Consider the following 13142-nt stretch of genomic DNA (forward strand, 5'->3'; position numbering starts at 1 on the left):
ACCCCTTCGTGCAGCAGACGCGGATTGGCCCGGCGGGGCGGGCCCAGGTGAGGGGCGTGGGTGTGAGAGGGGAGGTGGTCTGAGGGGGCGCGGGTCTGCTGGGAGGTGACCTGAGAGGGGATCTGAGGAGGGAGGTGGTCTGAGGGGGGAGCGAGTCCGACAGGGGAGGTGGTCTGAGGGGGATCTGAGGAGGGCGCGAGTGTGACAGGGGAGGTGGTCTGAGGGGGATCTGAGGAGGGCGCGAGTGTGACAGGGGAGGTGGTCTGAGGGGGATCTGAGGAGGGCGCGAGTGTGACAGGGGAGGTGGTCTGAGGGGGATCTGAGGAGGGCGCGAGTGTGACAGGGGAGGTGGTCTGAGGGGGATCTGAGGAGGGCGCGAGTGTGACAGGGGAGGTGGTCTGAGGGGGATCTGAGGAGGGCGCGAGTGTGACAGGGGAGGTGGTCTGAGGGGGATCTGAGGAGGGCGCGAGTGTGACAGGGGAGGTGGACGGACAGGGGAGGGGGTCTGAGGGGGATCTGAGGAGGGCGTGAGTGTGACAGGGGAGGTGGTCTGAGCAGGGCTAGAAAAGATGAGTTGGTCTGAGGGGGCGTGGGTCGGACAGGGGAGGTGGTCTGAGGGGGATCTGAGGAGGGACTCGGTGGTAGTGCAGCGTGAGTCTGCTGGGAAGTGGTCTGCAGGGAGCTTGGGGCTGACAGGGCTGGTGTCTGAGGAGAACTTGGATGTGGGAAGTAAAGGGAGCTGAGGGAAAAGGAACTGTATATCGCAGAGGAGAAAACTCCTGAGGAGCCGTGAGTCTGAAAGATACAGAGATGCAGGTCTGAGACTGGAGGACACTTGGAGGATGGTCCGAAGGGATGTATGAGAACGAAGATGCAGAGAAGTGGACCTGAGATGAGGATCTGAAACCGAGGGAGGCTGAGTCTTCCTGTGGCAGAGACCTTCCATGCCTGAGAAGGGGGAAATCAATCTTCAACAGGAACTTCTACTTGAGTTTGTGAGACTGTAGTGGGAGGCAGACCTATCACAAGAGAGTGCATTTGGGAAGACCTTTTTCTTTTTCTCAGGGAAGGAGAGGATCCAGTCTGGGATGGGTAGCTTGAGGGAGAAGGCAGAGAGCCCTAGTCTGGAATTAAAACTGGTAAGGCTGGAATGATCCAGCTGAACAGGTGCATCTAGAGTAGGAAATCAGAATCAAAGAAAAGAAATAACCTTAAGTCAGCTTAATGTGTCCAAAAGTTTTTGGTCCTGAATCTGTCTTCACTCAAATACTTTCCTTAGATTCAAGGATGAGAGGTAACCTGGACTCTTTCACTATTAAAAATGGCTATCTACCCAAGGAAGTTTCCTTTCCTTTTTCTTGTAAAAAGCTGTTTTTATCATTAGTAGTTACATGCACTCTTTGGACTTCCTCTATGTTGAAGTTACTGATCAGAGAACAAGATTGACTATGCAAACTGCATTTTCCTGTGTGTCCTTGTGAGAAACAAAAGGTTTTGATCTTTTCCTATCTCATACATTACTTTGGATTCGAAGCAGTAATTTTTTCACAGTCTGTTTTTATGTACTAAGACCATTGTTCTTTACAGTGGTGGGCAGATTAAATGTGGAACTAAGCAGCATGGTGATGGTAGAGGAAGAGTAGATGTATCTAGTTGAAGAAGGGTATGAGAGAGGAAGAGGAAGATAATGAATGTAGTAATACCTTTTTGCAAAGAAAGCTTTTTTTTTTCTTTTTTTGGAGAGATTTTTGCTATAGGGTATGTGCATGTGCCAGAAAGACAGAGAGAGACAGAAAGTGAGAAATCACCCCCCAGGGGAATGGCCACGCTGCAATCCCTTCTCCTCCATCCTCCTCTTAGATCTTGGGCATGCACGCACACACGCCTGGCCTGAGTTAAGCTGCAGGGTGCAGGACTTGAACTGCCGTTGACTACATGGGAGTTCAGTGATGTAGCCATTACCCCATCTGCTGGTCCCAAGAAAGTTTAAAATTTTGATTTTCATATCTTTAAATGGATAAATGTTCCCTTTGTATCTTGAAAAGTCTAAAACTCTTCTAAATACATTGACTATTGTTTAAGATTAAGTTAAGCCTGGTTTAGTCAAATCAGTCATAACTACCTGAACTGTTAGTCTTTAAAGAGCTCTTCCAAATAACTCTTTGTAATATATTGGAAAGAACATTAGTCTTAATCAGAAGACCTGGTCATTTGATTAGTTGTCTGACTTTGGCCACTCCATTTAATGTCTCAGAATTTCCACTTTTCTCATCTATTAAATTGGACTAATAATACCTCAAAAGAGCATTAAAATTAAGTGAAGTTAGATGTTAAAGAACATTGATATTGCTTGCTAATCTTAATTTAATGGTTATCTCATTCTTTTTGTTATCTACAGATTGTGTGCTATATTTAATATTTGCTACTTGGATTGCGTGGAATTGAATATGGTCCAGACATTAAATATGTATTTTTTAAATCCATATAGTCCAGAGATACCAATGAAGATTCAATGGCTTAAATGGTCTGGATATTTTTTACAGAAATTATTTTTTAAAATTTATATGTAGATCAGAAGTATCAAAGACATTTGAATGACTTGAATTATCTGAATAAAGAGAACATTTTAATAGGCATGGCTGAAAAATAATGCTTTCTATATTATCCAGTTTAAAAGATGGGCATATAGGTGCTCCATGAATTCCTACTCGATAAATCCATCACTACATAAAAAAAAAAAAAAAACATGAGTCAAATCTTTTTAAGTTGAGGATTGACAGTACTTTCAATTAACTATGATTTAATATAATTGATCTTGACTAAATGTAATCTTAAATGATGACCAGTGTCTTGCTTAAATTGTGTTGTCAGTTTTCCATCTCAGGATAGAGCTTAACTTTGCTTCTCCTCCTATCTTATTTTTTTGTTAAGAGATTTTTGCCTTAGGGTGCGTGCACTTGCCAAAGGGAGAGAGAGACACAGAGACAGACACACTGAGAGGGAAGGCAAGAAGTCACCCCCCAGGAAGATGGCCACGCCACAATCCCTTCTCTATTCTCCATCTGGGATCTTGGGCATGCATGCACATGTGCCCAGTGTGGTTTTAAAGCCATTGGATCTGGGATTCAAACTGCAGCCAGCCATGTGAAAATCCAGCAACATAACCTCTGTGGCATCTGCTGGCTCCCCTCCTATTTTTAACTAAAGGTCTGTAGTAAAAGTTTAGTTTTAATTTCCTCAATAGAGTATGGAATTTAAATGAGTGTTTGGTTATAATGTAGGTTCATTTATTCACACCAAAATATTTGTTGAATGCCTGCAGTACCCCAGACTCAGTGCCAGTTTCTGGAGATATACTAGTGGCCAAGAGAAATAAGGATCCTACCTATTCAAAGCTGACTTTCACCAAGAAAGTTAAACAGGTACAAAAATATGTAATTCTGTGTCTTAGTAAATTATGTGGGAGAAAACCAGAGAATAACCTTGAGGAAAGTCCTCTCTTAATACTGTAGAGATGACATTATCAAATGAAAATATTATGAAGAGTTCTCTTAATTTGTGAGAGTTACATCAAAATTGGCTTATCATAAAGTATTGCTCTTTGTTACAAATCTTAAAAATGGCACAGAAAAAAAGTTGCCCAATATTTGACAACTTACTCAATTAAAATTGATATTGGTTACCCAATGTGGATACAAATGAATCCTATGTGAATATTCTTTGACTTCATTCCAATTCTTTTTAAAATAAATTTTAAAGAATTTTTAAAATTGAACTTTATTTATTTATTCATTTATTTTATTTTAATTTGACCAGAGAGAGAGAAAGCAAGCTGCCAGGACCGGGACTTGAACCACTGTCAGCCATGTGGGAGTCCAGCGCCCTCAACCACTGTGCCACCTGCTGGCCCCTCTAACTTTTTTTTCAGGGTTTAGACTATGGTCGTGTTTTGCAGTTAAGATTTTTCCTTGGTCTTGTACTACTGAGACCTCTTGGAAGCCAATAATCCCTGAGAATGCCTTGGGAATTGTAGTCATCTCATCTTCCTTTCAGTGCTGTTCCCCACCTTTATTATCCCATCCACTCCAAATATATATAAATTTATTTTTAAAATAGTGTGCTTACAGTATACTCAGAGCTGGAAGAAAACCTCCTAGATTCAAGATCCCTTCATTGTACAAGTTCTGGAGTTCTTATTTGTCTTACCTTATACATGTTGTATTTTATAGAATGATAGCAAAATTTCACTATATTTACAAGTCATTTTTTCAAGGGAAAAATAATTTAACAGGGCTAGTTTTGGTCCCAGAAATGATGGAATAGCTTAACTCAGACAAACCTTCCCATAGATAATAATTATAAACCCTGGTCAAAATATTTAAAAAACAATATGAAGGCACTATCAGGAAACAAAAATAAGACAGGAATTAGGGGGAATATTTCATTGAAACAGTATTTGTAACTATGCGAGACTTTTTTTCACCCCTCCCCTCCCTTTTCTCCTGAGGCTTCCTACTTGATATCTACCACGGGAGATATTCCCATGAAAGATTTACTAGAAAGTATCAGTCTTATTGCCTTGAGAAATCAGAAGACAGTTCAGGACTAGCAAAGTGACTGGAAATTGAGTGAAGAAATCTCAGAATGGCAGAAACCACAGATGAAGGTGTCCTCAAACTGGCACATAAATTTCTCTGAAATCCTTGACTGATCCCTGAATTGTATTAAAGCAGCCTTCAAAGACCTCAGAGGAAAGCAACAAGTGGGAGGATAAAGAAACTGAGCAGATGTTGCAACTGGCAGTAACCAGAGAAGAGGCACAGTTAGAGTCCCACCTAATAAGAAGGCCTTGGTCATTATTTCAGACTTTACACTGAAACCTCACAAAGGTGATACCATAGAAAAAAAAGCTGTGTCCTAGGACTAAGGCTTCAGTGTAAGACTAAACACAAATGGCAAACAAAGTTTCCCAAATGAAATTGTAAAACAAAATCTCCACAAGGTGAAGGTGATCAGCTAGTATGTAAAATACTAGTTGGGACAAAAATTTATTATCTTCAGGGAAGAATAACAGAATCCAGGTATTTGTGATACATCATCCAAAATGGCCAATATACTGTAAAAACAATACTAGAAATCCAAAGAAACAGGAAAATATGTCAAGTATACTGATGTATTCATAATGAAGTCCCATGGGAGAGAAGAGAGAAAAAGATATTTGGAGAATTAATGGCCAAAACTTACTGAATATGATGATACTAATCTGCATAACTACAAAGCTCAAGGAACTTCAAATAGAATATACTAAAAGATATCTACATCTAAAAATACCATAATCAACTATTGAGAGCCAAAGAGAAAAAAATCTTGAAAGCAGAGAGGTGCAACTCTCTAAGGATCCTCAATAAGATTAATGGTTGATTGTTCATCAGGAATCTTAGAGGCCACAGCCATGGTGGTATGTGCTGCCAAGATGCTGTGCTCTACAGGCTGGGACTACATGGGAGACTCAGGTTCAATTCTTGATCCAACCTAGAGGTCAGGCATGGTGACATGAGTCTGTAATACCAGAAACTTGGGGGGAGGGGGAGGTGCTGAGGCAGGAGAATGGTGGATTTGAGGCTAGCATGAGCAACACAGTGAAACCCTGTCTGAAAAAGAGCCAGATGTAGTAGTGTGTACCTAGAGTTCAACTGGGAGCCTGAGGCAGGAGAATCATCTTAGAATTTCTAAAAATAGAGTGAGACTCTATCTTAAAAATTATTCTATTTTAAATAATTAATAAGCTATTACTTATTGAAAAACAAGAGAAAACAAATAAACAAAAACAGAACCATTAAGGAAAGAAGGCAGTAGGATGCATACTTGAATTGTATAGCAAGAAAACCATCCTTCAAAAATGAAGTAAAAATGAACAAAAAACCAAGATAATTTGTCTACATACCCTGAAAGAAATACTAAAGGGAACCCCTCAGTCTGAAATGAAAGGATACTAGACAGTAAGTCAGTTCCACATGAAAAATAAAGAGCATTGGTAAAGATAAGTACTTGAGTAGTTATAAAAGACAGTATAAATGTAATTTTTGTTTGTAAATCTTTTTTCTTCTATATGATTGTAAAAATATCTACATAAAATAACAATTGTAAGTCTGTGTTGATGGACATGTAATATATAAATATGCAATTTGTATGACAATATTAGCAAATAGGAAGAGGGAGTGAATGGAGCTATAGCACAATTTTTCTATACTATTGAAATTAAATTGGCATTACCCCAAGTATAAGTTTAAAATGACAACCCTTAGGATAATGACTAAGAAAATAATATTTTAACTATAGTAAAATAAACCACAAGGCAAGTGAAATGGCACAATAGAAAATATGTATTTAGGGCCAGCAGATGGCATAGTGATTAAGATGCTGGACACTCCCACATGGCCGACCACAGTTCAAGTCCTGGACCTGCTGGCTTGCTTTCTCACTTTCCTTCTGTCTATGTGTCTGTCTTTCTCTGGTCAAATTAAAAGAAATGAATGAGTAAATAAAAAAAGAAAATATGTATTTAACGCTAAAGAACCCATCAACGGAAACAGAGAAACACAAAAAGATATAACACATAGAAAACAAACAGCATAATGACATATATAAATACTACCTTATCAGTATTACATTAAATATAAATTGATTAAACACTCCAGTGAAAAGGAAGATTAATAGAATGGATAATAATACATAATCCTGGGATAGTAGGCATTGTGATCACTAAAGCACTGGATCCCACATGACTGGCTGCACAGTTTATTCTTGGAACATGACAGCTTGAAAATCATGCTGAGCACATGTACATGCATACCCCAAAATTCCAAGAAGAGATTGAAGGAGAAGGTATTGTGGCATAGTCATCCCCCCCATGGTGTCTGTCTGTCTGTCTCTCTCTCTCTCTCCCCCTTGCTCTCACTCTTGTGGTCTGTTCTCTGGTGAGCACATGTGCCTTATAGCAAACTAAAAAAAAAAAAAGTAAAAAAAAAGAGTAAAAGGGAAATACATTATTCTCCTACATGCCTTCTGAAAGCATTGCACATGAGATTCAAAGACAAATAGGTTGGAAGTAAAAGTTTAAAAAATAATGTATTATGCAAAAGAAAAACCTGAGAAAGACTTGAAATGGCTATGTTGATATCAGATAAATAGATTTTAAAATAAATAGTTACAGAAAAGGGCATTTGATAATAAAAGAATTGAAACATTAAGAAAATATAACAATTATAACCATGTATGCACCTAACAATAAAAACCCAGGATACACAAAGCAAAAATTGACAGAATTGAAAGGCAAAATAGACAATTTAATAATAGAGACTTCAATTACCCATTTTTAATAAATGGGAGAAGAGTGAAACAGAACAAGGAAACAGATTTGAACACTATGAACCAATTAGTTCTATCAGATATATATGTAGAACATCATCCACAACAGAAAACACATTCTTCTCTAATGTCCATGGAACATTCTCTAAGATAGAGGCCCATAAACAAGTCTCAATAACTGTAAAGCCATTAAAATACTGCAAAGCTCTTCTCTGACCACAATGTACTAAAACTAGAGATGAATAACAGAAGAAAACTTGGGAAATTCAAAAATTTGTGGAAATTCGATTATGTACTTCTAAATAATCAATAGTTCAAATAACTACTATGAGTAGATATGCAGCAGAGATATGGAAGGCAGTTAACAGTATACCTCACTAAAACAGGCTGACACATGCCTTAATTACGAGGGGCTCTGCAGATAAGATCTCTAGGGCACGGGAAACATCCAGACCCTGGCTAGGTCATGTGATGCCTGTTCTATATAATGTTTATGGCTTACACATTATCCTCTTTTATGCATACTCAGACACCTTCCTTGGAGTTGCAGAAGAACAGTTTAAGTAAACTGGCTTGATCTATGATGCATACTAGGATCACACATGATAGTAAGAGGGTCAAAAAACATCTACACTAAAGTCCTTATCTCTAACTGTAGAACTTCAACCGCATCCTTGAAAGCCTTGCAAACAGTTCACTGTGCCTGTTAAAATGTATAAATAAAGAAGCTCAGTATGACTGAGCAGCACACCTTGTCTGTGTTCACCTGCATCTTCTGCTTCTGTGTCTTTCTTTCCTTCTTTTCTCTAACTCTCTCCTTCATAGGACCATGCCCCGAGGACAGATGCTGACAATATCACCATCCAGAGAGATGTTACCCTTAAGCTTGTCGGCTGACTCCTACACTACTATAAATTTATGAGAAAAAGGCTAGTTATCTAATAATAATGGGCCAAAAACTTGAACACTTAAAGGAAGTTGAAGGAATGATAAGTATATGAAAAATGTGCTTAACATCATTATTTATCAGAGAAATATGCATTAAAGCCACATCGAGATATCATTTTATATTCACTTGAATGGCTAATATTAAAAAGACAGATAACACCAATTGTTGGTGAGGATGTAGAGCAACAGAAACTCTCATACCTTATTAGTAGGGATATAAAATGGTACAGCTGGGCCACCAGGTGACATGAAAGTTATGGCGCTAGATCCCACATGACCGTCTTTGTGGTTTGAGTCCTGGAGCTGGTGACTTTGAGAATCATGCTGGTAATGTGTCCTTGCATGTCCAAAATCCCAGGAGGAGAATGTAGAAGGGATCATGGTACATGGCTGCCCCTGAGGGGTGACTTCTCATTTTCCTTCTTTTCCTATCTGTCTTTGGCAAGCACATGTGCTCTATATAAAACAGTTTAAAAAATTTTTAAAGGAAAAAAAATAAAAATAAATAAAAGATAAAATGGTGTGGCCATTTTGGAAAAGAATTTTTCAGTTTCTTATAAAATTAAACATACCCTGTGACCCAATAATTTTATTTCCATTGAAATGAAAATGTATGTTCACATGGAGACTTGAAAAATCACTGTTGGTAGGAGCTATACTCATGATAGCTAAAAACTTATAAAAGGCTAAATGTCCATGAACATGTGAATGATAAGTGAATTGAGATATATTCTTACAGTGGCATAATAGTCTGTACTTAACAAAAGTAAACTAATAATGTGATTAAATGATTAGATGATTAAATGACAATATGATTAAATCTCAAAATAGGAAGTGACTAAACCATGTATTGTGGGGTTTCGTTTATATGGAAATCTAGAACAGGTAAAACTGTGTGAAGGAAAGTCTCTCAGTGGTTGCCTGGGATCAGGAAGGGTTTACTGACTGCAAAGGGCACAAGAGAACTTTTTGGGATGAAAATATCTTGATTGTTGTGATTACATAGTGGTACACATTTGAAAACCTCAAAATCTGGAAACCAGCAGTTAGCGTAATGGCTATGTCGCTGGACTTCCACGTAGTCGACCGCGGTTTGCGTCCCGGACCCGGTGGCTTAAAACTCACGCCGGGCGCGTGTGCGTGTGGGCCCAAGATCCCGAGAGAAGAATGGAGGAGAAGGGACTGCAGCGTGACCATCCCCCCGGGGGGTGATTTCTCGCTTTCTGTCTCTATGTCTCTCTCTGTCTGTCTGGCGAGTGCATGCGCCCTATAGCGAAAAAGTCTCTCCAAAAAAAAAAAAAGTGAAAGAAAACCCTCAAAATTTAACTTAAAATAGGTACATTTTATTTTATGTAAATTATACCTTAATAAAATTGATTTTTAACAGAGACTATCAGTACCAAATATTGACAGTAATATGAAGGAACTTAAATTCTCACACATTGCCAGTGACATTTTAAAATGAGATCACCATTTTGGGAAAATGTTTTGTAATTTTTATAAAGTTAAACAACATATGTGCCCTAGCAATTCCACTCCTAGATATTTACCTAAGAGAAGTGAAACCATATATCCACAGAAAGGCTTGTGTAAGAATGTTCATAATGACCCTATTCATAAAAGCAGATATCTGGAAACAGCCCAAATGTTCATCAACAGGAGACTCAATAAATAAATTGTTATTACAGTGGAATAATGCTCTGCAATGAATATGAATGAATTACTGATATATGCAATCAAAATGAATAAATAACATAGTTGAGTTTTTTAAAAATATGTTAATTGGAAGACATTAGAGACACAAGAATGCATAATGTATCATTCAATTTATGTGGCATTCAAGAACAGAAAAAAACTAAGTTATGCTGATATAAATCCAGCATTGATTGCCTTAGGCATGTAGGGATTTACTGGAAGAAACACAAGGCAACTTCTAGGTGGTAGATATTTTCTGTGCTTGCTTGGGTGTGATGATTATTTGATTATATTTATCAAAGCTTATTGAATTGTACACTTAAGATCAGTACATTTCTGTGTAGATTTTTGTTTTGTTTTGTTTTGTTTTGTTTTGTTTTGTTTTGTTTTGTTTTGTTTTAAGGTTTTTGCCATAGGGTGTATGAACTTGCTGGAGAGAGACAGTGAGAGGGAGAGTGAGAAATTACCGCATAAGGGGTGATGGCCATGCCACAATCCCTTCTCCATTTTCCTTCTGGAATTTTGGGCATACACACACACACACACACACACACACACACACACACACACACGCCCAGTACAGTTTTTCAGGCCACCAGGTCCTAGACTCAAACTGCAGTTGGTCATGTGGGAGTCCAGCGCCTTAACCACTATACCACCTGCTGGTCCCCATGTGAGTACTTTTTACTCAAACACACACAAGCCTGTAAATAACTTGACAGAGTTCAGATAACTAGAATATTTTCAGAATTTTTCAAAAATTATTGAGGATGATTATATTCATATAAGGGCCACTAGAGACAGAAAGATGTCATTGTTTGAGAAATGTAATTGACTTACAGAAAAAAGACGTGTTACACACAGGACAGTTTATTTCACTTAAAAAGTAGTATAGCATAAGGATTAAGAGCAAAGGCTTTATGGGCCATCAGGTGGCATAGAGGTTATGGTGCTGGACTGGCCAATCATGGTTCAAGTCCCACACTCGGTGTCTTGAAAATCACACTGGGCATGTGTGTGTGCATGCCCAAAATCCAAGGAGAAGCATGGAGGAAAAAGGATTGTAGTGTGGCCATGTAGTACAGCAGTTAAGTGCTATGCATACAAAGTTGGATCCCACATGGCCTACCTCAGTTTAAGTCCATAAACATACCTGATATGTGTATACCCCAAGTCCTGACAGGATGGAGAAATGGAGGAAAAAGAATTACAGCATGACCATGGCCCATTGGATGGTGTGTTTTTTCTCTCTCTCCCTAATGTACAGGCGAGTCCCTCTGACAATAAATAAATTAAGAGTAAAGGCTTTGTAATTAAACTGGGTTCAAATTCTGGTTCTGCCACTTAGTAACTGTGTCATCTTAAGTAATTTAATTTTAACTCCCTTGGTGACACTTCTTTCTCTTTGTAAAACAATTTAAGGTTGTAAAAACTAAAGAAGTTATACTTAATAGGTGCTAAGAGTACCTATTTGCTATTGTTATATAGTTACTTTCCTTTTTAATTTTATTCTCTCCTTCATCTCCTTACTGTTATTAGTTACAAAGAACTAGCAGATATATGAAACAGTATTTTTTTACTTCCTCACACTCTAATGCCTTTATCCATACTCTTCCTTCTTCCTATAGTTCAACAAGAAATTTTTGAACTCTTACCTTGCTATCTCCTGCTTCTATGGAGACAATTCAGGCTGCAACCCTTCCAGGAAGTTTTCTAAGTCAGGCATACCTTTTCTTTGTTCCCAACATTTTATAGTCACTTTTATAGATATGGACTAAATTGTCTTGTAATTTTCTTAAGTTTCTTTTGCTACATAATGAAGCTTTGTGAAGTCAGATATAATGTCTTATTTTTCCTTGTCCTTAAATCTTCATCAGGTACAGGGAAGTACTCAATACATCTTGAGTGAATGCATGAATAGCAAATATTTTCTTGCTATATGTTTCTGTTTTATAACTGTATATTAAAATAGTGTTCATTCATCCATCTATTTTTATCAACTTTGGCTTTCAGATTTTCCTTCTTGGAATTATCCTGCTTCCAATTCGTGTCCTGTTAATTGCATTAATTATATTATTGGCGTGGCCATTTGCTGTAATTTCAACAGTATGCTGTCCTGAAAAGTTGACTCATCCAATAACTGGTTGGAGGAGGTAAGAAATAATTATCCAAATATTAGGTAAATCAAAATTTAAAAGGGTTTATTATAGTTTAGTCAGTGATTAATAGTTTCATCTAACTGCTACTTCTTAATAATAATTTATTTTTGTTTCTCAGAGGAAATTGGTCTTAATTTTTATCATATGTAGAAATTACTGCCCAAGCATATTATGAGACTCTTCTATTGAAGTTATAGTCCCCCCTCCCCCTTTTTTGCTAGTAGGTACATGAACTTACCAGAGAGAGAGAGACAGAGAGAAAGAGAAGAGAAAGCACTGCCCCCATGGGGAATGGTCACACTACAATCCCTTTTCCACTTTTTCTCCCTCCTCTCAGAATTTTGGATCCAGGGACCAGCAGTTAGCATAATGGCTATGTCGCTGGACTCCCATGTAGTCAAGCACAGTTTGAGTACTGGATCCCGTGGCTTAAACTCACGCCAGGCGTGTGTGCATGCATGTCCAGGAACCCGAGAAGAGAATGGAGGAGAAGGGATTGCAGTGTGGCCATTCCCTCTGGGGGGTGTTTTCTTGCTTTCTGTCTCACTGTCTCTCTCTGTCTTTCTGGTGAGTGCATGTGCCCTATAGCAAAAACCTCTCCAAAAAAAAAAAAATTTCAGATACACATGCATTTGTGCCCAGTTTGTTTCTCAAGCCCCCAGGTTCGGGACTCAAGCCACACAATCAGCCATGTGGGATCCAGCCTCCTTAACCAATCAGGCCATGGGACTGGCCTGAACTTATAATTTACTAATGTTAAAATATTCTATTATCTGAGCTATTTCTAAAATATGATACATCCCTGTATCACATTAGAATATACTAATTAGATCCCTAATTCCTTAGTGTATCCAAAATTATTGTAGTTACAAAATACCATGTTTTTTCCTTTCTTAGTTTTTGTATTTGCTTTCGTCCATCTATGTTAATGACATGCTCGTTATAGTGGCATAACTAAGTTGACTATTTATA

The 13142-nt window shown here is 38.2% G+C and overlaps 1 protein-coding gene across 1 annotated transcript in view; it reads left to right on the forward strand.

Moving 5' to 3' along the window:
• LPCAT2 (lysophosphatidylcholine acyltransferase 2) overlaps positions 1-13142 on the forward strand; it is an 86016-nt gene that overhangs the window by 3037 nt on the left and 69837 nt on the right. The window contains exons 3-4 of the mRNA XM_027771831.1: positions 3282-3422; positions 12025-12164. Coding sequence (XP_027627632.1) covers positions 3282-3422; positions 12025-12164 — 281 coding nt within the window. The remainder of the gene's footprint in view (positions 1-3281; positions 3423-12024; positions 12165-13142) is intronic.

Source organism: Tupaia chinensis, unplaced genomic scaffold (genome assembly GCF_000334495.1).
Source record: "Tupaia chinensis unplaced genomic scaffold, TupChi_1.0 Scaffold000235_1, whole genome shotgun sequence".
Classification (NCBI taxonomy): domain Eukaryota; kingdom Metazoa; phylum Chordata; class Mammalia; order Scandentia; family Tupaiidae; genus Tupaia; species Tupaia belangeri.